The sequence below is a fragment of the Monomorium pharaonis genome, chromosome 8, assembly GCF_013373865.1.
Source record: "Monomorium pharaonis isolate MP-MQ-018 chromosome 8, ASM1337386v2, whole genome shotgun sequence".
NCBI lineage: Eukaryota > Metazoa > Arthropoda > Insecta > Hymenoptera > Formicidae > Monomorium > Monomorium pharaonis.
The window spans coordinates 16,357,193-16,380,407 of NC_050474.1; the positions used below are offsets into that span (position 1 = coordinate 16,357,193).

Below are 23,215 nucleotides of genomic sequence, written 5' to 3' on the forward strand. Positions count from 1 at the left end.
CAGCGACCTCGAAAACGCGAGAAATGACTGCTCATTCACATATATCATAATAAAATATAATTTCCATGTATTTAAACGCCATACTGCATCCACTATCTTGAACTACTTGAACTACTTAAAAAATCAATTAATAATCATAGTTTATTACTTTAAAAAGGCAAACTCCGTCACTTCAATCGTTTACAACAGTCATGGACAAAATTTTTCGAAGTTTTCTACTATAAAAAGTCAATAGTCGATAAAAAAATTTATATCAACTTTGAGCCGCCATATTAAATTTCCAATAGAAAATTTTAAAATTTTGACCCCGGAATCTGAAAGAGCAACTCTTTTTACGTAGAAAAGCATATTTTGTTTTAAGTTTTCATGTGATCTCATCACTTTTCTGAGCCGAAAACCAATCGACTATAAAATGTCCGCTTGGGAAGTAATGGGTTAAGGGGATCCAGGAGTGCCTCTGAAATTTGATCGAGGTCGATAATGTAGAGTCATTCGTGCACATCATTATGAGATTTCATATGTAATTCTTGTATAGATTTAGAAATCCTTTTCCAGAATTAAAGTACACATATTAATATTAATCTATAAATTGGATTTTATATTGAAAACAAAAAAATTGTTTCTTATATTGCTCTACTTATCGACTTTTTACGTGTACATAACCCAAATTTTCGTTTTTTCATTTTCCAATTTGCGGAATGCGAATCTTTTTTTCTAGGATTCTAATCTTATTTCTAATTGCACGATATTATTCCTGAGAGTTTTTTCTAGGGGGCGACGTGATTATTTTATATATATAAACTATAGATTTTTTGTATGAAGCAAATATTGTCGTTAAGTGACTAATAAATAACAATTTTTATTTATTTATCAGAACAAATTGTACATCGCCCCCTTCATTTTTGTGCGTACTTTAATCCTGTAAAAGGATTTTGCATTCTGTTACTCCAATTCAAAAATCCAAGTTCCCAAAAAAATGTCGGTAACTCTGTCACTCCCGGATCCCCTAAAGCTGGAACTTGAATAAGATTTGACTATGGCCGGTATTCATAGTCGGGTCTTATATTTAAGATCATCTTAAGTACTGTTTTAAGAAGCCATCAACCAATCACAGAGCCGTATTAGCATCTTAAGACATTGCTTGAGACGATCTTGAAATAAGATTTAACTATGAATACCGGCCTATGAATTCCGGCCATAGAATGGACTGAGCATTGCGATAGGCAAGCGCGCGCCTGCTTTAGAGTGAGAGATACTACATCTGAGGCCTATTTTGTCTCTCTTGCAAGCTTCTGATTTGTTATTTCGTCCCCCTCCATTCACGGAGATTAAATCAGAAGCTTGCAAGAGAGACAAACATAGGCCTCAGATGTAGTACCTCTCAGGGTGCGGTCCCATGAAGCGGATTATGCGGAAGCGGAACGAGCGGATCACCAATCGCGAGATCATTCTAATAGAACTCTCAAAGATTCCGTCGAAACGGTTCTGTGATTGGTGATCCGCTCGTTCCGCTTCCGCATAATCCGCTTCATGGGACCGCACCCTCAGGGTGACGTCCCATGGCGCGTATTGCGATACGCGCGTATCGGGCGTATTAAATTTCGACCAATGACAGACGATCCGCCGTTTTTGATACGTTGACGATCCGCGGAAATTCATAATCGAGCGGATCGCACACATATATATGCACAGTCGTATAATGTTACATGGCGTGTGCACTGGGCGGTGTATATAATTTACTTCTTTTTACTATAACCTCTTCAGATTTATGAGTACTACGCGTGGTACTCCTTCTTGTCAGGGTGACGTCCCATGGTGCGTATTACGATACGCGCGTATCGGGCGTATTAAATTTCGACCAATGACAGACAATCCGCCGTTTTTGATACGCTGACGATCCGCGGACATTCATAATCGAGCGGATCGCACACATACATATGCACAGTCGTATATTGTTACATGGCGTGTGCACTGGGCGATGTATATATTTACTTCTTTCTACTATAACCTCTTCAGATTCATGAATACTACGCGTGCTACTCCTTCTTGTCACTTTTTGTGTACTTCTTATGGGCACGAAAAGGTTAGAAATGGCCACGCATGCTTGTGTGTGTGTATGTTCGATACGCCGAAATGAGGCTCTTACGTCCCATGGAGCGGATTACGCGGAAGCAGAATCAGCGGATCACTAATCACGGGATCGTTCTAATAGAACCTTTTCAAAAATTCCGTTGAAACAGTCGCATGATTGGTGATCCGCTCGTTCCGCTTCCGCGTAATCCGCTTCATGGGACATAAGAGACATATTTCGGCGTACTGAAAGCAGCGGAATGTCTGTGATTAGTTGCAGAGTTCGATACGCCCGATACGCGCGTATCGCAATACGCACCATGGGACGTCACCCTCACTCTAAAGCAGGCGTGCGCTAACCTATCGCAATGCTCAGTCCATTCTACAGGGTGTAATGTAATCGGAAGCCATCCCGTAATGGAAAGATAGACGGGATCGAGATGAACATAAAAGTCCAATATTGTCTTGGGTTAGATCTATCAATAATCGAGATATAAATTTTTCAAATTGTACGAATGAGAGCGCGTCGTGTGAAGAGCCGAGACGCTCGAGCTGTAGCGCGGCCCACTGTGTCGAGCATTGGCTGCCGGCGCCGGGGGGAAGAAGGAGAAGCGGTGCCGCTGCCTGTGCTTCGCCGCCCTCGCGTCTCACTGCACCGCGCCAATACTCGTGGCAATGGCAGCTATGCACATTCGCGATTACTTGACAAATTAGGACAGTTAGCAAAGATATGACAAATTAAAACCGTAATAAACTGCTGTGATTAAGAAAGTCGAAAGAGCGAAAGCGATAGATACTTATGGAATCTACAAATAATCTAATTTCTATCGTAATTGTGAATAAGTAAATTAATAAAAGTTTTTCGTACATTTACGAAAGATTCTTTCTTTTTCTTAAATATCTTATTTACAGTATCATACAATTCTAACTTTGTTTCTTATCGAATTGTGTCGTACTGTTAAATCCTTGATAAAAACATTAATAAAAAATTAACATAAATTTACAATTGATTCTTAAAGTGATAATTTTCTTTTATAAGTGTATTATAATATTTGCCGCATCAAATTCTCTCATCGTTTCTTATTGTTTTTTTTCCATGGAATGTTAAATTAACAAAGGTTTATCACAATTAATATCTACGATTGATTCTTCATACATTCTCATTTCGTAAATATTTAATTAGAAAATTATAAAATGCGCGATATATCCATATAATATGTTACACTCATTGTTCATAACACGATAGAAAAATATCTCTTGATGTAACGATTTCACAATAGATTATGCCTTCTACGATAATTATGCTTAGAGATGTTCAATATCAAATGTTATTAATATAACGAAGAGTTTTTCTTTCATAACGATAGGGAACTCGGAATTTCTTTTATCTTTAATTACATTATTAATTACGACAGATTTTTACTGATTGATTCAGAATAGATATCAAGAAAAATACAAAAATCTAATTGGTTTCTCTTTCGTAATCCATTACTTGTCTGAATAAAAAAAAAAAATAATTTCAAGAAGTGATATCATTGTCTATCGTTCTCTCGTTTCCTGTTAGGAAAGTATATTTTCTCGTTGGAATATGACAAAATATCTACGGAGACATCGTGTTTAATAGTTCTGTTGGAATATTTCGTAAACTTAAGTTCTCTATTGTATAATAACGAAAGAAAACGCTTTGTTGTTAACCATACTGGTGACATTAACATCTCCAAGTATAATTACGATCGTATCGTATAATTTAATCACGAAATCGTTAGATCAGGCATGATACAAGATATTTAAGGAAAAGAAAGAATCTTTCGTGAATGTACGAAAAACTTTTATTAATTTACTTATTCACAATTACGATAGAAATTAGATTATTTGTAGATTCCATAAGTATCTATCGCTTTCGCTCTTTCGACTTTCTTAATCACAGCAGTTTATTACGGTTTTAATTTGTCATATCTTTGCTAACTGTCCTAATTTGTCAACTAATCGCGAATGTGCATAGCTGCCATTGCCACGAGTATTGGCGCGGTGCAGTGAGACGCGAGGGCGTCGAAGCACAGGCAGCGGCACCGCTTCTCCTTCTTCCCCCCGCCGCCGGCAGCCAATGCTCGACACAGTGGGCCGCGTTACAGCTCGAGCGTCTCGGCTCTTCACACGGCGCGCTCTCATGCGTACAATTTGAAAAATTTATATCTCGATTATTGATAGACCTAACCCAAGACAATATTGGACTTTTATGTTCATCTCGATCCCATCTATCTTTCCATTACGGGATGGCTTCCGATTACATTACACCCTGTATATGTCGATGGTATAGCCAAATCATAACGAGCAAGTTGCAAGTTGCGAGTTCTGTGAGTTTGTAGCAGGTAACCTAAAAAGTACGACATAAATAATTTGATTATTACAATTAAAAATAATCTGTTTTTAATGTATGATAAAATTATTAACTTTAAAATAGTAATTATATGTAACACAATCATGTATTTTTAAAGTATTGTCTAAAGTAATATCAGAGATTTTATTTACAAATATTTATTTTGTCTACCAAGTTTCTATCATAACGGTATTATTTCAAAACCTAATATAATATTTTAATTAAACATTGATTCTCAATAAATGTTATTATTTATTATTAACTGACATATATATTAGAAAAGTCATCTTTTATTAAACGGATGGTGTTAACACTTTGAAACAAATGAGATAAATTATGTAAAATTACTAAATAAATCATTAATAATATTTTTTAGATTACAAGTAAAATAAAAATTTAAGTATAAATATTTTTCTTTCTTGTAACAACTGTTAATGATAAAAGTTGCATGGTGTTATCATTATTTTAAAAAATCATATATCTTTATGTATAAATATTATGCATGAATATTTCACTAATGTGAAACTAATAATAATGTTTACAATAAATTTTTTTAATGTGTAATACAAGTGCATAGTAAATTAAGATATACTGTAAATAGATATACGTTAGATATGCGTTAGATATACGTTATAATAGAAACTTGATACGCGATACGTGCGAGAGTTTAAAAAATTGATACGGGATAAGCATGTCGATCGACTTGATCGCATCACACGGCAGATTTGGTTATGTGCGTCATTCGACGTCTTAAAAACGTCTTTCTCAGACGTCGTAAAGACGTCTAAATGGCATCTCAAAGAAGATTTCTTAAAAAAGACGTATTTTAGACGTCATAAAGACGTCTTTTGGTAAAGTCTCAAAGACGTCTCTTTTAAGACGTCTTAAAGACGTCTTTTAGACATGCGTGTTGTCTGGGAAGTTGCATGGTGTTATCATTATTTTAAAAAATCATATATCTTTATGTATAAATATTATGCAAGAATATTTCACTAATGTGAAACTAATAATAATGTTTACAATAAATTTTTTTAATGTGTAATACAAGTGCATAGTAAATTAAGATATACTGTAAAATTGTAAATAGATATACGTTAGATATGCGTTAGATATACGTTATAATAGAAACTTGATAGACAAATTAATAAATAAAATATTTGTAAATAAAATAATCTCTTTAATATTACTTTAGACAATACTTTAAAAATACATGATTGTGTTATATAATTACTATTTTAATGAAGTTAATAATCTTACCATACATTAAAAACAGATTATTTTTAATTGTAATAATCAAATTATTTATGTCGTACTTTTTAGGTTACCTGCTACAAACTCACGGAACTCGCAACTCGCAACTTGCTCGTGCTGATTTGGTTATACCGGACAGCATTGAGTTGTCACGAATCATGATGATAGTAGATGGTTGTGCTTATCATATATTTCGGTCCTAGAGAAAATTACTCGGATAGCCATTATCGTAAACACCCCTAGTTTACACCGAGCATTTGGTACGCGTATCAAATAGTAAATACCCACATAGAAATGAAACCTCCAGTAGACGTCTAATGGACGTCTGCCATGGAAGTTTAAACTTCCAGTGGACGTCCATTAGACGTCCAATATAGAGCCATTAGAAATCCACAGTTCCGCACTGTGGACGTCTATTAGACCTTCAATAGAGGTCGTCAAAGAGGTCTATTAGACGTTGTGTGGATCATTAACAGAGGCTTCACGGAGCCTCGATGGATGACTTACGGACGTTTCGTGGATCATTAATAGAGGCTTCACGGAGCCTCGATGGATGATTGACAAAATAAAAATTTTAAATAAAAATTTTATTTCTTTTAAATTATTTTTATCAAGTACATACTAAATTTAGGACAAATTTTTATTAATTAATTAAATTTAAATTATATTATTTTATTTTATTCTTACTTGTCTCTGGTTTTGAACCCGGGACCTTAGGATTACAAACCTTGTACTCTATCTGCTATGCCAATTTGACTCATCGATATGGGTACTTGTTATTGTCTACATATACATATATGTTATAAACTGACGCAATTATATTATTTTTTATAAAAGCAATTAAATTTTGCAAAACATATTAAAAATAAATAGTATTAATTTATTTACTTATTAATTTCATTGTTAAATTTATCTTTTTCCATAACCTTAATAATTTGATGGAAATTGCGATCTATTTAGCATTAATACTTTGAAGCGTTCAAATGATTAATTAGATAATTTTAACTATATAGATCATATATTCTAAGAAAAATTGAATAGTACATTTATTATTCTGTTTTTGTATTCAGTACATGATAAATTTAGATTTTGTGCATTTTTTGTGCGCAGTAATTGTAGACAAACCGTTATTTTTGAAAACATTATCTTTATGATAATTTTTCTTAATATCAAATAGATCTCTCATTCAGGATGCTATAGTGTTGTCTGATTTTTGAGTCAACTACGACGCGCATGGACGGCTCAAAAATCGGACAGCATTGTGATATCTTTTATGAGATATTAAGCTGATACCATTTAGCTGTGATATCATAAGGATAACATTTTCAAGAAACTTAAATGAAACTCTTCCATGAGATATCTCAAAGACCTCTCTTAGTAGACGTCTCTGATAAATGTTACCATTTGGACATCATTTCCAAGATATCTAAATGTTTTCTTTAAAAAGTTCTCTTAAAGTTTTCATTCTGATAAGCGTATTGTCTGGGTAACTTCTACCATGAAAATAAATGTTCCATACAGCTATGGAAGTTTAATGGATACCTAATGGACGTCTATCTAACTTTCATCATGGAAGTAAATGTTCCATAGAGCTATGGAAGTTTAATGGATTCTTAATGGACGTCTGTCTAACTTCCATCATGGAAATAATGTTCCATAGAGCTATGGAAGTTTAGTGGATCCCTAATAGACGTCCATCTAACTTCCACTGTGGAAGAAAACATCCAATGGAGCTATGGATGTTTAATGGATCCCTAATGGATGTCTATCTAACTTCCACCATGGAGGTAAACCTCCAATAGAGCCATGGACGTTTACTGGATCTTTAATGGACGTCTGTCTAACTTCCGCCATGGAGATAAATCTTCAATGGAGCCATGAAAGTTTACTGAATCCCTAATGGACGTCTATCTAACTTCCGCCATGGAGGTAAATCTCCAATGGAATTAAGGAAGTTTACTAGACCTCTAATGGACGTCCATCTGACTTCCACCATGGATATAGACGTCCCATGGATCTATGGAGGTTTAATGGACGTCCATTGGACATCCACTGGATGCCAATTTCTATGTGGGTAACTAGTGAATGTGTTTGTTACGTGCAGGACAAGCACGCGGCCAATTATGAAATCGCGGCTACTGCCCTGCATTCTGATGTGATTATGCTCTAGTTTATACACCGAGCACTTGGTATGCGTATCAAACAGTAAATAACTAGGTATCAAATAGTAAATAACTAGTGAATGTGTTTAATCATTGGCTGATCAGCTTAAATTCATTACTTGATACGCGTACCAAGTGCTCGGTGTAAACTAGAGCAATGACTCGTGAAACTGGACAAATTTACCAAATTAACAAACCGGATCTTCAGAGATCGCGACGATAGTAGATTCGGTAAAGTCAGTTGGAAGATCGTCGCTCTGTTCAAGATAACGCAGGAATCCCTCAAATATGCTAATACAGGCGCGACACTCGTGTAAGATACTGCGGGTGACTAATAATACATTACAAACCGAGCAGTATTCTTGGCAGTCACCGAACCCGATATGTATGTAGTGGCGCAGTTTGTATGTGTAAAGCAAGTGGGTCTCGGGGAGAGCTTGGAGGTAGCAGCTATCGCACAAGTAATAAGTTTTATCAATTCAATGTTGATAAAACAATGACGCGGTCACAGTTTAGCTATAACCAGTTACGACAGTACAGTCGGAATCTTTGATGTTTATGTTACCTAGTCACGTGACCATTCGCCATGTTTTGGATTGTAAGAAAGCGCGTTATTCGAAGATATAAAACAAAAAAAGATAGTAAAAATATTTCTTATGATTCGTGTCAAATTGTTATTAAAGAGATAAGTGAATAAATAAAAAAAATTACAGAAAAAGTTAAAAAAAGTTAAATTCTGAAATGAGGTTAAACAATAATAAATAAATGGATTTTTTGGAAAACAAAAAAATTTTATTCCTGCGTTTCGTCCAGATATGTTTTTACACATGACACAGGAAAATCCACCTTTACTAACTTTACTTATTATTATAATTTATTTCAAAATAAATGATTATGAAAAAAACACTGAAGATGATCTTCATTAATAATCTTTTCAAAATAATACCTAATTAATATCGCTTAATATCACTGAAAAATTATTCACACAATATAACCTTTAACACGCAATTATCACATGTCTAGCTCATAGCTTCGTACCGCGTGGCTTGCCATGTCCGCCATATTTTAGATAATACAGTTGACGCATGCGTCGTAAAATATTATACGAAGAATTTCGCTGACTGTCGTAACTGGTTATAGCTAAACTGCATATATGTAATACTACTATATTGCTAGTCAAGCTGAAATACGAGCGACAACACCACGGTGCAGACATATAGGCAATCTCTCACTTCCACAATTCGTGTACTATGAGTCACATGCGCATGCGCGCGTTTTAATGAATTAAAATGCTGCCAGCGCCACAAATTTAAACACGACGTAAGATTAGGTTAATATTTTTGTTTACTTTCATTACATGAACTGTATGTGCAATTGGAAACAATGAGATCGTGTTACATATGTGGAAGATTTACATCAAAAGCGGAAAATATTTCTTTACACAAGTAAATTAACTGAAAAATAATAAAATCAAGTATACTATTGCTTAAGAAATAAAAATTAAATTAATTTTTAGATTTCCAAAAAGACCAGAAATGCGTAAAAAATGGGTCGAAGGACTGCAGGAAGGAGATGATGTATCTCGTTTATTTATTTGTTCACTTCATTTCAAGTTTACCTCAAAATTTAATTATACAGGAGAAATGGAAGTTACCTTCTGGAATTGTACCGAACAAAAAGATCTCTGATGTGACAACAATTAACGTAACAACTTCATCAGAAGTATCTTTGTTAAATTATCCAACAACTACATTTTCAAATGCGCCAATAACAGAAAATACTAATATATCCAAATTAGTTGAAATAAAAAGTACATCTTTAACTATGTTTGATGATATAGATTGTGATAATCAATTAATATCAAAAGCTTCCTCTTCTCATTTAGGTAAGTTATTATACAGAAAAAAAATATATACTATTATTACAAAGAAAAATAATAAATGTTATTTTTTATAACAAATATTTAGATTCTGAAGAGGATTTTTCTTCCCCTCCAAAAAGAGTGAGTCCCAGATGCGCACAGTAATAAACGGACACATCACGCTGAGTGAAACGGACACAGTAACAAACGGACACAGACCAAACGGACACAGTAATAAACGGACACAGTGCGAAACGGACACAGTAACAAACGGACACAGTGCGAAACGGACACAGTAACAAACGGACACAGACCAAATGCGCACAGAGCGAAACGGACACAGTGCAAAACGGACACAGACCAAATGCGCACAGAGCGAAACGGACACAGTGCGAAACGGACACAGACCAAATGCGCACACTGCACATGCGCACAGACCAAATGCATACACGGAAAGTCGGAAACCCATGTGATGCAGTGAATGCTTTGCACGCACACACACACACACACACACACACACACACACACACACACACACGGGGGGGGGGTGCAAGGGGGGCCTTTGGCCCCCCTCCCGCACCCACCCCGTCCAAGTTGCTAATTTATGTGGACTTTACTCTGCTTGCAATGTACATGGATTGCATTTGGTCCGTGCGCACGTGCAGTGTGCGCATGTGCAGTGTGCGCATGTGCAGTGTGCGCATTTGGTCTGTGTGCATTTGGTCCGTGCGCATTTGGTCTGTGTCCGTTTCGCACTGTGTCCGTTTCGCTCCGTGCGCATTTGGTCTGTGTCCGTTTGTTACTGTGTCCGTTTCGCACTGTGTCCGTTTCGCTCTGTGCGCATTTGGTCTGTGTCCGTTTGTTACTGTGTCCGTTTGTTACTGTGTCCGTTTGTTACTGTGTCCGTTTGTTACTGTGTCCGTTTATTACTGTGTCCGTTTGGTCTGTGTCCGTTTGTTACTGTGTCCGTTTCACTCAGCCTGCTGTGTCCGTTTATTACTGTGCGCATCTGGGACGCTCCCTCCAAAAAAGCGCTGTTTTGCAGAGCCTAGATATGTTTCAGAAATTAATACTTCTGATGTTAGTACACCGAGAAGAGCAAAAAGAGTAATTAGTTTTATTAAAAAAGAAAATGGAAAAAAAACAAACAAATAAAGTCCTTACAACATCAAAACAGAAGGCTTTTAATGCGAATTGCTACATTAAAAAATTTAATGTCTCATTTAAAGAAATCAAATTTAATTTCTGATGATGCTAGAGATCATTTAATGGTATAGTATATTTTGGAATAATAATCACATATTTCTGTAAGATTACAGTTGTTATTACACGTTATTAATATACGATTGTACATAAGTATTTAAGAAAATTACAAGTATGTCCAAATTTAACTCTATAAGCAATTAAATAAATCATGTAAAATGTTTTAAACATAATGTTAATATTAACATAATATAATATTTCTATTTTTTATTTAGAACATGCTTCCAGAACCTATAAAGGCAGTAATATCAAGAAAATTGAATAAATGTGGTACTTACCCAGGTAGCAAGGTGACGTCTAATTGACGGCATTTTTTGGTCATTTTATGACGAACCAGACGTCATAATGTCGAGATAAAATGACGTCTAAATGTCGTAAAACTGACGTACATTTGTCTCATCTTAACGACGTCATATATTGACGTCAAAAATACGTCATTATTTTCATATTATTGACGTCATTTTCAAGAAGCTAGTATCGTACATTTGACGGTATTTTATTGTTATTTTTATGAAAAAACATAGGTTTTTAGGTTACATTTAATAAAGACGACATTTTAATGTCATTTTTATGACTATCCCAGGTAGTAAAAGCCGTTATTTTGACGTTTTAGAAAATATTTCGGGTACATGTCCTATATATGCAGTACTTGCATTATGAAAATATCGAAATAACTTAATTATAATGTAAAAAAAAATCTACGTTGTTTCTCAACAAGCATCACGACCCACCATACCATAGTCACGTTTGGAATTGCCTAACTTCCGCGGTCACTCATCCAACTCTGAACCGCCGTCGACGTTGCTTGACTTCGAAGATCGTACGCTACTTAGCCCTTTGTGATGATCCATGAACACTTGATGATCATGAATACATATTTGTTATAGATCATTTCAATAGATGCGAGAAACATGAAACTTGTAGTTAACTAATATTTTTATAAATAAATATAAATTTACAGTTTTTTTCCTGATTTTTACATATGCAAAATAACATGTGGAATAACTTATAGAAATATGTTTTTGCTCTGTTCTTTTGATAAAGCTAAATTATACCTCAGACAAAACGCAATATTTATAAAATATTTATAAAATATTTATAATATTTATTTAAATATTTTATAAATATTTATCTAAATATTTTATAAATATTTATCTAAATATTTTATAAATATTTATCTAAATATTTTATAAATATTTTTGTGGTCTTAGATTTGACAAATCATAAAGATTTATCATAAATATTATAAAAATATTTATGAAATATTTATAAATATTCACAAAATATTACTTATACAAATCTTTATCTTTTATTTATTATAAATATTATATAAAATATTTAATTTATATTTTAATATGTTGAATAAAGATTTTTTTTTCGTATATATAAAATATGTGTAAAATATTTATATAATATTTTGAAAAAATAAATATTAATAATGTTACGTTCGATGAAATCTTTCACCTGTTTCATCTCACGTCGCGCACCGCGCTCTCGCGTGATCCGCCGGAGCACCCGTCTCACCGAGCGCTCCCCTCCCCACGAAATCAGACGCGCGGGATATCAGCGCGTACATCCTACGCTTATACTCTTTATTAATTTTATTGTTATCACGTGCGTAATTATTACCTCAATTGTTAAAGCTCAAATCCTTCGAATCATGCCGCGTATAGTTAAAAATTTCATTAAAAGAGTAATATTCTTTCGTCACCTTTCTATTTGCTATTAACAACAGGGTGCAACCGCCACCCCTCAACTCCCTTGTTAATTAATAATACTGCAATCCGTCGCAGTCATGCTATAACTCTTTCACATTATTAACAACCTGGAGTAATGTGAATATTTTTCAACCATGCGGTTCACGCGTGACACTCTCGCGCTGCCGAAGAGTCGGTCCAGCCGCGGAGCGCGTGTACCAAGTGGGATAGCAATAGCTCGAGCATTATTCCGATCGGGAAGTATGAATGAGATAGCATGAGTAAAGTAATTACGAAGGTATGCGGTTTAATTACTCCGCTCACAGAGGTGATAGGAGAAAGGCGAAGGAAGCATTCAAACGTTAATCACCCTGGCTACCTCTTGACCGAAGTTTCTAATAATCCGAACAAAAATTAGAAACCATAAAATTTCAAAAATAATAGCTATTTGTCGCGGAATTTTCCATGGATTTGAGCTTCCCTACACCCGCGTACCCCTAGGACCCCCTAGTTTTGAGGTATATAAGGAGCGCGAGATCCTCAGGAAGTAGCATTTTCGCTCATATAACGAGTCGCGCTGCCAGTAGGCATAGACGTTACTCTGCAGGAAGAAAGTGCTATCCGTGTAATAATTATTAGCCTTCGTGCTCTTACAAATAAGACTACTACCAAGTATACGACATTGTGACCATTAAATTCTTGATAGAATTTAACAAGAACCGAACAGTGCGTAAGTAACATCTCCCTTATCTACAAAACGCCGTAAAATTCATTCTTATAAATTATCAAATGTAAGCTCACTCTACTTTATTTAAAACAAAGTTTTTTTTTGTGTATTCAATATCATTCTTTAACAAAAATTATAATAAAAATTATACTTAGTAACTAAAAAGAAATTTCTTACTTGTATTATTAAATTAAGTGGGGCAAAAATACGGGGCAAACCATCCTCGGTGCTCCCTAAAATATTCTGAAGCGAAAACAGCGACTTCCCTGAATCCTCATCCTGGAAGCAGGGCGCTACGATTCAGGCGTCTGCTTCCTCCCTGAACTTCAAGCCAGGGGCGCCTACCGGGGCGCTTAAGTAAGGAGGTGTCCAGGGGACAACGGGCGCCTATTAAGGCGCTTTTTACCCTCTACGTCGTCCCTCCACCTAACTGTGCACCACAAGGCAGCCCATAGGGCGCTCTCCGTCACAAACGCCCCCCCATCTTTCCTTGGCGTGGGATTTGTTGTGCCCTCCCTGGGCGCTTCCCCCTCACGCTCTCTACACCTTGTCGCAAAATTGTACGCTCTTCCTCTCATTAGCATCCGAACAGTACCCACAAAAGAAAAGAGGTACTCTCCTTTTTTTTTTATTATTTTTGGCCTAAATTCATTTCCTAAAAAGCACCACTAAGAACCGCGTCGTTCACGTGGCAGGCAGTAACTACGCAAACAATAACAATAACTATCATTGATCTCTCTCTATCTCTCTATCTCTCTCTCTCTCTCTCTCTCTGTTCACATACTCTTGGTCCGCGTCCGTGTGAAACCGAACAAGACGGGTAAGAATAGAATCCGAGTCGATCCCTGGCTTACACTCCGTGGGATGGTACGGGCTGCCCACTAGGGCGCTTATCCCCCACACTCCCCTCCCTACTCCATGGGCAATGGGCTCGCCTATTTGGGCGCTTTATCCCCACGGACTCATACTATTACAAAACTAGGCAGATTGACTCGGTTTCTCATCTAAATTACGCCGATTAAAATATTTCTTAAAAACTAAAAGAAAGGGAAATAAATATTAACAAAGAGAAAGAGAGGAACATTACACAAATTACATGACTCTTACCACACTCGCTTATTAAAAAATTTATCTGCCTGACACGTGTCTTTTATATAATCATGGGCTCTTTTAATAAAATCGGTTTACAACCAAACAGTGCGACATCATGCCACGGTCTCGCCGAGGGGGAAGGAAGCGGCAGATCAAGCGGTTAAAATGGCGTCTCATCGAGGCAGGAACGTTCGATCCTCGCATCTTCGATCGACCTCCGCCCCCCGACGCCTCCCCGAGACGCCACGGATCACCGGGCCCGTTTGAGCTGCCGCCTCCACAGCCTACCCCCTGCACCCGACTAGTGGCCCCGGCACCACCCTGCCATAACGCACCACCACCAAACCTCGCTCCCTTCAGGCGCCCGCCGCCCCGGCTACCCCCAGGGACCGACACCGCCCCTATACGAGCTCCCACGCGTCCCGCAAAGGTGGACCGCCAGGCCCGTCCACCCCTGCGGCAAGGCCCCCGCATAACAAGCGACGAGGCCTTCGTCGGGTCGCTCCCGAAATTCGCCTTATCCGGCAAGGCGACCCCTCGATCCATAGAAGCTTATAAAAGGCTTCTCAAGCCCCTCGAAGGAGCACCACCTCTTAAAAGAAGAAAACAAGCGGGAGAACAATAATAAAAATAATAAAAGAAAATATATTCTATAACCGGATCCAATTTTTTTTTTCCTTTTACCCACAAACTCACAAACAGTTACGCTCCTGGGGAACCACGGGTTACGCTCGGCTCCGGTCACTTCCCCTCTCCCCCAGGACGTAACAAATAAATATTAATAAATATTTATCATAAATATTATGTGCTGCCTGGGATGATTCTAAAATATTGATAGTATTAATTATATAAAATATTATATTAATTTTAATAATGTTGTTTATTAACCAATCTTTAAATAATGATAGTTATAGGTAGCAAGGTGTCGTCCACTAGACCTCAATAATTTGTCATTTGAGGTCAAATCGTGAATTATTACAAAGAATTATAGTTAACGTCAGTAATTAGTCACTAATAAAATCTTATTAATACGTCGTAAAATGATCAATTAACTGACGTTATTAATTAGTCAAGAATATGACGTCGGAAATACGTTGTAGGATGGATAAATGACTGACGTAATTAATAAGTCAAAAAATGACGTTACTATTACGTCTTAATTTGGTAACATGACGTCTGCGACCTTAAATGACGAATTATTGACGTCGTATTAACGTCACCTTGCTACCTGGGTATTCTCCTGAAATCCGTAGTTTTGCATTAACGTTGCATTTTTATTCACCTAAAGCGTACAATTATGTACGAAGAACGTGGGATAATTTATTACCAAATCCTTCCACGATACGGAATTGGTATCGCGTAGTTGATGGATCTCCAGGTTTTACAAATGAAGCATTAAATGCCATTGCATTGCACAATAATAATTCTAAACCTCTTATTATTAATTTAGTTATAGATGAAATGGCAATAAAGAAAGAAGTGGTTTTTGATAAAGAAAAATTCCATGGTGGTATTGACTATGGTACGTTAGAACATGAAGATAATAATAAAAACATATTTGCTTTTACTGCTAAAAATGTTTTAGTATTTATGGCAGTGTCTCTGAACAATAGTTGGAAAGTCCCAATTGGATATTTCTTAATAAGATCATTAAGTGGCACCGAACGCGCGAATGTTAACTCTTGCATTTGAACAATTACATAAAATAAATTGTAAAGTTTTTTCTATAACTTTTGATGGTGCTGCAAGCAACATTAATATGTGTACTGCTTTAGGTGCAAATTTAACATATGGAAGTAATTTTAAGCCATATTTTATAAATCCAGTTACATCGGAAAAATGTTATATATTTTTTTACTTTTGTCACATGATTAAATTAGTAAGAAATACGATAGGCGACAAAAAAACTTTAAGAACATCAAATGGTGATAAAATTGAATGGAGTCATATAGTTAATCTTCACAATTTACAACAACGAGAAGGTTTAAAAGCTGCTAATAAACTTACTAGTAAACATATAAATTTTCAAAATAATAAAATAAATGTTAAATTAGCAGTACAAACTTTAAGTGAAAGTGTATACAAGTCATTTATGTTTTTATTAATGTTACCAGATCCAACAATAAAACGTCAATTTGCTAATTGCAAAGCAACTGCAGAATTTTGTTTAAACTTTAATAACATAGGTGATATATTAAATTGCAAAAACAGATTTTCTTGTCATAATTTTAATACACCATTAACTTCTGAAAATTATGCACATTTACAAATGCATGTTAAATACTTTGAAGAATATATTAATACATTACAAGATAAGACAGGCACGCCTATTTTAAAGACTAATAGAAAAACGGATTTTCTTGGACTAATTATATGCTTAAGAAATATATTTGCTTTATTTGATTGTTTAAAATCTTTAGGGATGACATATCTGTTAACGTATAAATTATCACAGGATTTTCTTGAAACATTTTTTAGTGCTATACGAAGTCGTGGAGGCTTTAATAATAACCCTAATGCAAATAAAAAGTGCATACAAACGGCTATTAATCAGGCATGAATTAAAAGAGTTTGACAACGGCAATTGTCTTTCTGATAGTTTGGAAATTTTACATGTATCATCGAATTCAAAAATGTTTAAGTGTCCCATAGCAAATGAAGAAATAGAAATTTCTGATGAACAAACACTCATTTTCAATCATGATTATATAAACTCATTTTGGCAACTCACACCATATATAGATAACATAGTTCAATACATAGCAGGATATATTTGTAATAAATTATACCGCATTATAAACTGTGATATGTGTAAAAATCAATTATTAGGCGATAAAATGCCTTTGTTATCAGAACTAAAGAATAGAGGACCATATTTAAAACCATCTGATGATGTATACAGAATCTGTAAAATATCAGAGACAACTATCCGGCAATATACATCAAATGAATTGCAAAAAAATAAAATAAAACAGTTTTTAACAAATACCATATATCGTAGATTATTATCTCCATTTTCTAACGATATTATGCAAAATCATATACTGTCTCAAGATATACTTGATAATCACAGATCTGTGTAAACAAATAATATCATTATATTTAAATATAAGATTGTTTCACGAAGCCAAGAACATGTGTAGTAAAAATGATTTTATTCAACAAAAATATACAAAACTTATTTTATTTAATCATCAATAATAATTTTTATGTATTATGTTTATTTAATTACTTAAAGCTTTATAATTTTAATAATATATAAAATACTTTTTTATGTTTATTAATTATATTCATATTTTTTTATAAAGTCTATATTTGTTTATTTCTTTATAAAATTTATTCATTTATTTTATATTACATGTATAAATTTTATGTTTATTTTATGTAATATGTATTTATATAATACAGAATAAAAAGAAGCATTATTAATCAAAATATTTTGTTTTTTTACTCAATGCATGGATTAATTTTTCTATTTATTTATTTTACAATTGTATTTTATGTTATACAAACTCACACGTTACAAAATTAATTTTGTAGAAAGTAATTTTATTATTATTAACATATTTTTAATATTTTTAGTTACATATTTAAAATTAATTGTATTTATAATTAATATAACAATAAAAAAACAAATTTATTAATATAATTAAATAATATACATACCAATAATTAATAAGAGCAGCTTAAGTTTGAGAAACAATTAGAAAATTGATTAAAAATTTAATTAATTTTTTAATATATACAAATATTAACAAAATAAAAATAAATTAAAAAATACACCTCATCCTACTTATCGTCATCATTTATACATTTTTTTTTTTATTATAATATTAATTTAGTAAAAATCTCATTTTTTAACTTTTTAAATTAACCTCTTCTGTCAGAGCATGCGCATAACGTTCGTAGTACATTATCGCCTATATATATTATATTTCTGTCTCGCTTTCTCGGAACCCGTACCGCTTATTGGAGAGATAGGTGGTTAGCAATATAATAGTATTAGAGTGACGTCCCATGGCGCGTATTGCGATACGCGCGTATCGGGCGTATCGAACTCTGCAACCAATCACAGACATTCCGCTGCTTTCAGTACGCCGAAATATGTCTCTTATGTCCCATGAAGCGGATTACGCGGAAGCGGAACGAGCGGATCACCAATCATGGGACTGTTTCAACGGAATTTTTGAAAAGGTTCTATTAGAACGATCCCGTGATTAGTGATCCGCTGATTCTGCTTCCGCGTAATCCGCTCCATGGGACATAAGAGCCACATTTCGGCGTATCGAACATACACACACACAAGCATGCGTGGCCATTTCTAACCTTTTCGTGCCCATAAGAAGTACACAAAAAGTGACAAGAAGGAGTACCACGCGTAGTACTCATAAATCTGAAGAGGTTATAGTAAAAAGAAGTAAATTATATACACCGCCCAGTGCACACGCCATGTAACATTATACGACTGTGCATATATATGTGTGCGATCCGCTCGATTATGAATTTCCGCGGATCGTCAACGTATCAAAAACGGCGGATCGTCTGTCATTGGTCGAAATTTAATACGCCCGATACGCGCGTATCGCAATACGCGCCATGGGACGTCACCCTTAGGGTGCTTTCCAACAACGACACGATGCGACACAGAGTATCATTCTATCTTTGTTGTTTACTGGTATTGAAAGAAGATAGAATGATATTCTGTGTCGCACCGTGTCGTTGCTGGAAAGCACCCATACATATATGCTAAACTGTGACGCGGTGCAGCATGCAGTGCCAATCAAAATAGCCGCGCGTGGTGGGCATCGGCTCGACTAATCCGGGAGGAGAATAGTTAATAGAATTAGTAGGGCACATTTTCACGGAACATTGCGAACGCGAATGGGAATTTATTATTATTAGAAAATGTGCGAGTTGTTATCCTACCTTTAGGTGGCTCTCTTGATTGGCTGTCAGCTTGGTCGGCTCAGGAGGCGTCGTGTTGTGGCTACCTCTCGGTGTAGACCCTTCTGTGATTGGACGGTCGCCGGAAACGGTCTTCACAGTTATGGTGAACTCGCGTGATATACGTTGAACGTGATTTAAGGAATGTTGAAATTGAATAACAAATTCGAGTCACTGAATCTATCAGTTTATTATAAAAGTAAAATTATTGGTTACAATTACACTTAAGGTTAAATTAGAATATAAAAGTTAAGTAGCTAAACAACAAAATTAATTATTTAAGATTTGAATTAGAATTAGAAGTAGAATTAGATTTGGAATGGAATTGGAACTTGAACTAGAAAAGTGAACCGCTCGCGAGAACTAACTACTTCTAACTACGCGCCTTATTCTAAGACATGGCGTGGGGACGCCGCTTAAGATATCGCCACTCCCATTACGCGGGGTCGCGTTACATTGCTCTAGTTTACACCGAGCACTTGGTACGCGTATCAAGTAGTGAATTTAAGCTGATCAGCCAATGATTAAACACATTCACTAGTTATTTACTATTTGATACGCGTACCAAGTGCTCGGTGTAAACTAGAGCATTGGTCTATTCAAGGGTGGCGTCTGGCGTCATTGGCTTAGTTTACATCGTGCATTTGATACGCGTATCAGGTACCATATTCGTATCAAATTCGTACTAAATATTTAGTACGCACGATGTAAACGCTGCCGGATCAATTTGGTACAAGCGTATCAAGTAGGAGTATCGTACTAAACTGATACGCGTACCAAGTGATACAAATGTCGATGTAAACGCATAAAACGCATTTTAGAGAGAATTTAGCAATTGAGCATAACCTCAGTGCTAACATCTAAAAACCGGTGTGAAAATGTCTTAGTAGGAGACATCAACATGAATTAAATTTGTATTATATTTTTCACAGTACATGCTTAGTACATTCGATGTAAACGCGCCCGTACTAAGGCTTTGGTGCGCACCAAACTTAATACGCGTACTAAGGTTTTGACGATGTAAACTAAGCCATTGTGCGCGTCATGCCTGGCGCTTTTAAGTGATTTTACTTGTTAATGGGAGGAAAAGAAATGTCCATAAATTTGGACAAATAGTTAGGACGTGACATGCTTAATTAGAGCATTATAAAAGTAGGTATTCTCACGTCCGCCATTTTTCTTCAAACTAGCAAGTAACTAGCATAATGTTTTATATATATAATACATCGCAATAACCTTTACAGGCTTAGTTTACATCGTCAAAACCTTAGTACGCGTATTAAGTTTGGTGCGCACCAAAGCCTTAGTACGGGCGCGTTTACATCGAATGTACTAAGCATGTACTGTGAAAAATATAATACAAATTTAATTCATGTTGATGTCTCCTACTAAGACATTTTCACACCGGTTTTTAGATTTTAGCACTGAGGTTATGCTCAATTGCTAAATTCTCTCTAAAATGCGTTTTATGCGTTTACATCGACATTTGTATCACTTGGTACGCGTATCAGTTTAGTACAATACTCCTACTTGATACGCTTGTACCAAATTGATCCGGCAACGTTTACTTCGTGCGTACTAAATATTTAGTACAAATTTGATACGAATATGGTACCTGATACGCGTATCAAATGCACGATGTAAACTAAGCCATTGTCGCATAAAGTTTGGTGCTTTCAAAGATTATTGACGTATATACAGGGTGTTACAAAAGCATCGGATTTGCTTAGCACCGTGCGATAGAGAATAAAAATTTAAGAAGAAAAGTCTAATACTATTTTCCGATACGGTAAATAGTTTCGCCTTAATTTATCATTGTAATAAGTTAATAAGCGCGGAGGTACAAGAGAAAGTCAGTGACGGAGAATGCGTGAAGTTGACTCATTGATATTAAAAATTGAAAAATGCTTTTAATGCTAATAATTATTGATAAAATTCTTTAGAAAACTACCAAAATTTTCAATAAAACTGTCGGTTACCAAAAAATATTTCCATTTTACGGGACTTAGAAAAATTTCGAATTTGTATCTTTAACTAAAAAAATTTTTTATTCCGCAGCTTACAGCTTTGAGTGCTAATAATTATCGATAGAATTCTTCAGGCGGCTATCAGAACTGCCGATTACCGAAAAAAATTTTACTGCTATAGGTCTTACAGACAAAGTAAGAAAAAATTCAATAGTAATTAAATTTATTTATTATAAAACGATAAAACATTATAACAAGTGCTTCTTATAACAAGTGCTCAAAGTGTCCACCATTAGCTTCCAAACATTTATTTGCTCTATTTATGACACTTTCTGTGGCATGTCGAATGTGGTGTCGTTGTACATTATTAAATGCTATTTGTATTTGCTCCTCCAATTCGTCCTGCGTTTCTATGCGATTAAAATATATTTTTTCTTTTTGTGCACCCCATAAGAAAAAAGCACAGGAATTCCAATCTGGTGATCTTGGTGGCCATTTCTAAAAAGGTGCTCCACGACCCATCCAATTATCTCCAAATGTGTTATTGAAATATCGCCGGACAGGTGCTATTTGATTAAAAGTAACATTTTATAAAAATAGTATTGATTTTTATTAAATTTTATTAAAACGGAAAAATTAAAATAAAAAATTAAATAAATTAAATTAAATTTCTTTAAAATTAAATTTTGCGAAAGTACAAACATTAAAATTATAATGAAGCATTATGTGTCTATTAGAAAGCAAAAGTTTAAAAATTATTAAAGTTATTTTATGATATTTGTGATAAAAAACATTGCAAAGTAATATTAATAATTGTAAATTCTAATGATAATAATAATAATAATTTTAATAATTTTTAAAATTAATTTATAGCATTTGTAACCTGCATAATGTGCTGGACATCCATCATGCATAAAAATAATGCTGCGTCGAAATAATGGCATATCGTCGATAGCAGCAAGAGGAAATAATAAATTTGGCAACTCATCGCGCAAAAATTCTATGTAATTGAGATCGTTTATCCTTTCCGGCAAAAATACTGGTCCAATCTAAAAATAATTATTTGAGATTCGAAAATTTGAAAATTTTTTAAATCCCGTCAAAATGGAAATATTTCTCGGTAACCGACAGTTTTATTGAAAATTTTGGTAGTTTTCTAAAGAATTTTATTGATAATTATTAGCATTAGAAGCATTTTTCAATTTTTAATATCAATGAGTCAACTTCACGCATTCTCCGTCACTGACTTTCTCTTGTACCTCCGCGCTTATTGACTTACTACAATGATAAATTAAGGCAAAACTATTTACCGTATCAAAAAATATTATTAGACATTTCTTCTTAGATTTTCATTCTCTACCGCATAGTGCTAAGCAAATCCGATGCTTTTGTAACACCCTGTATATACAAACATACCTAATTTTTTCTGCTAGTTAGAAGAAAAATGGCGGACGTGAGAATACTCACTTTTATAATGCCTTAGTTTAATCATTGGCTGATCAGCTTAAATTCACTACTTGATACGCGTACCAAGTGCTTGGTGTAAACTAGGCAATAGACATAAGGTTTGTTCTTGGTAGTTGCACTGCTGTACTGGTGCAATAAGTTAGAATGAAAAAAAATATATTTGTCTTATTCTAACTTGTTGCACTAGTTCAGTAGAGCAGCGACAAAGAACAGGCCTATAGTATATCTAAACCGAGGATTGTCCCAAATTTCAGAAGTGGGGGTAAGGTTTACGTACGATATAACAGGTATTTCCTTCTCTCTTACACACGCCTGCGTGTGAAAGAGAAGAAAATAC

General features: G+C 34.9%; 2 protein-coding genes across 2 annotated transcripts; both read left to right on the forward strand.

Moving 5' to 3' along the window:
- Window positions 1-9,413: 9,413 nt before the first annotated feature.
- On the forward strand, window positions 9,414-9,898 carry LOC118646837. Its single transcript, XM_036290629.1, has 2 exons — window positions 9,414-9,745; window positions 9,828-9,898. Exons 1-2 carry the CDS (start codon window positions 9,433-9,435, stop codon window positions 9,884-9,886), a joined length of 372 nt encoding a protein of 123 aa, XP_036146522.1. The 5' UTR covers window positions 9,414-9,432; the 3' UTR covers window positions 9,887-9,898.
- A 4,717-nt stretch (window positions 9,899-14,615) lies between these two features.
- Window positions 14,616-15,125, forward strand: LOC118646940 (proline-rich receptor-like protein kinase PERK10). Its single transcript, XM_036290892.1, has one exon. The coding sequence runs from the start codon at window positions 14,616-14,618 to the stop codon at window positions 15,123-15,125; it is 510 nt and encodes a 169-aa protein (XP_036146785.1).
- Window positions 15,126-23,215: the final 8,090 nt, after the last annotated feature.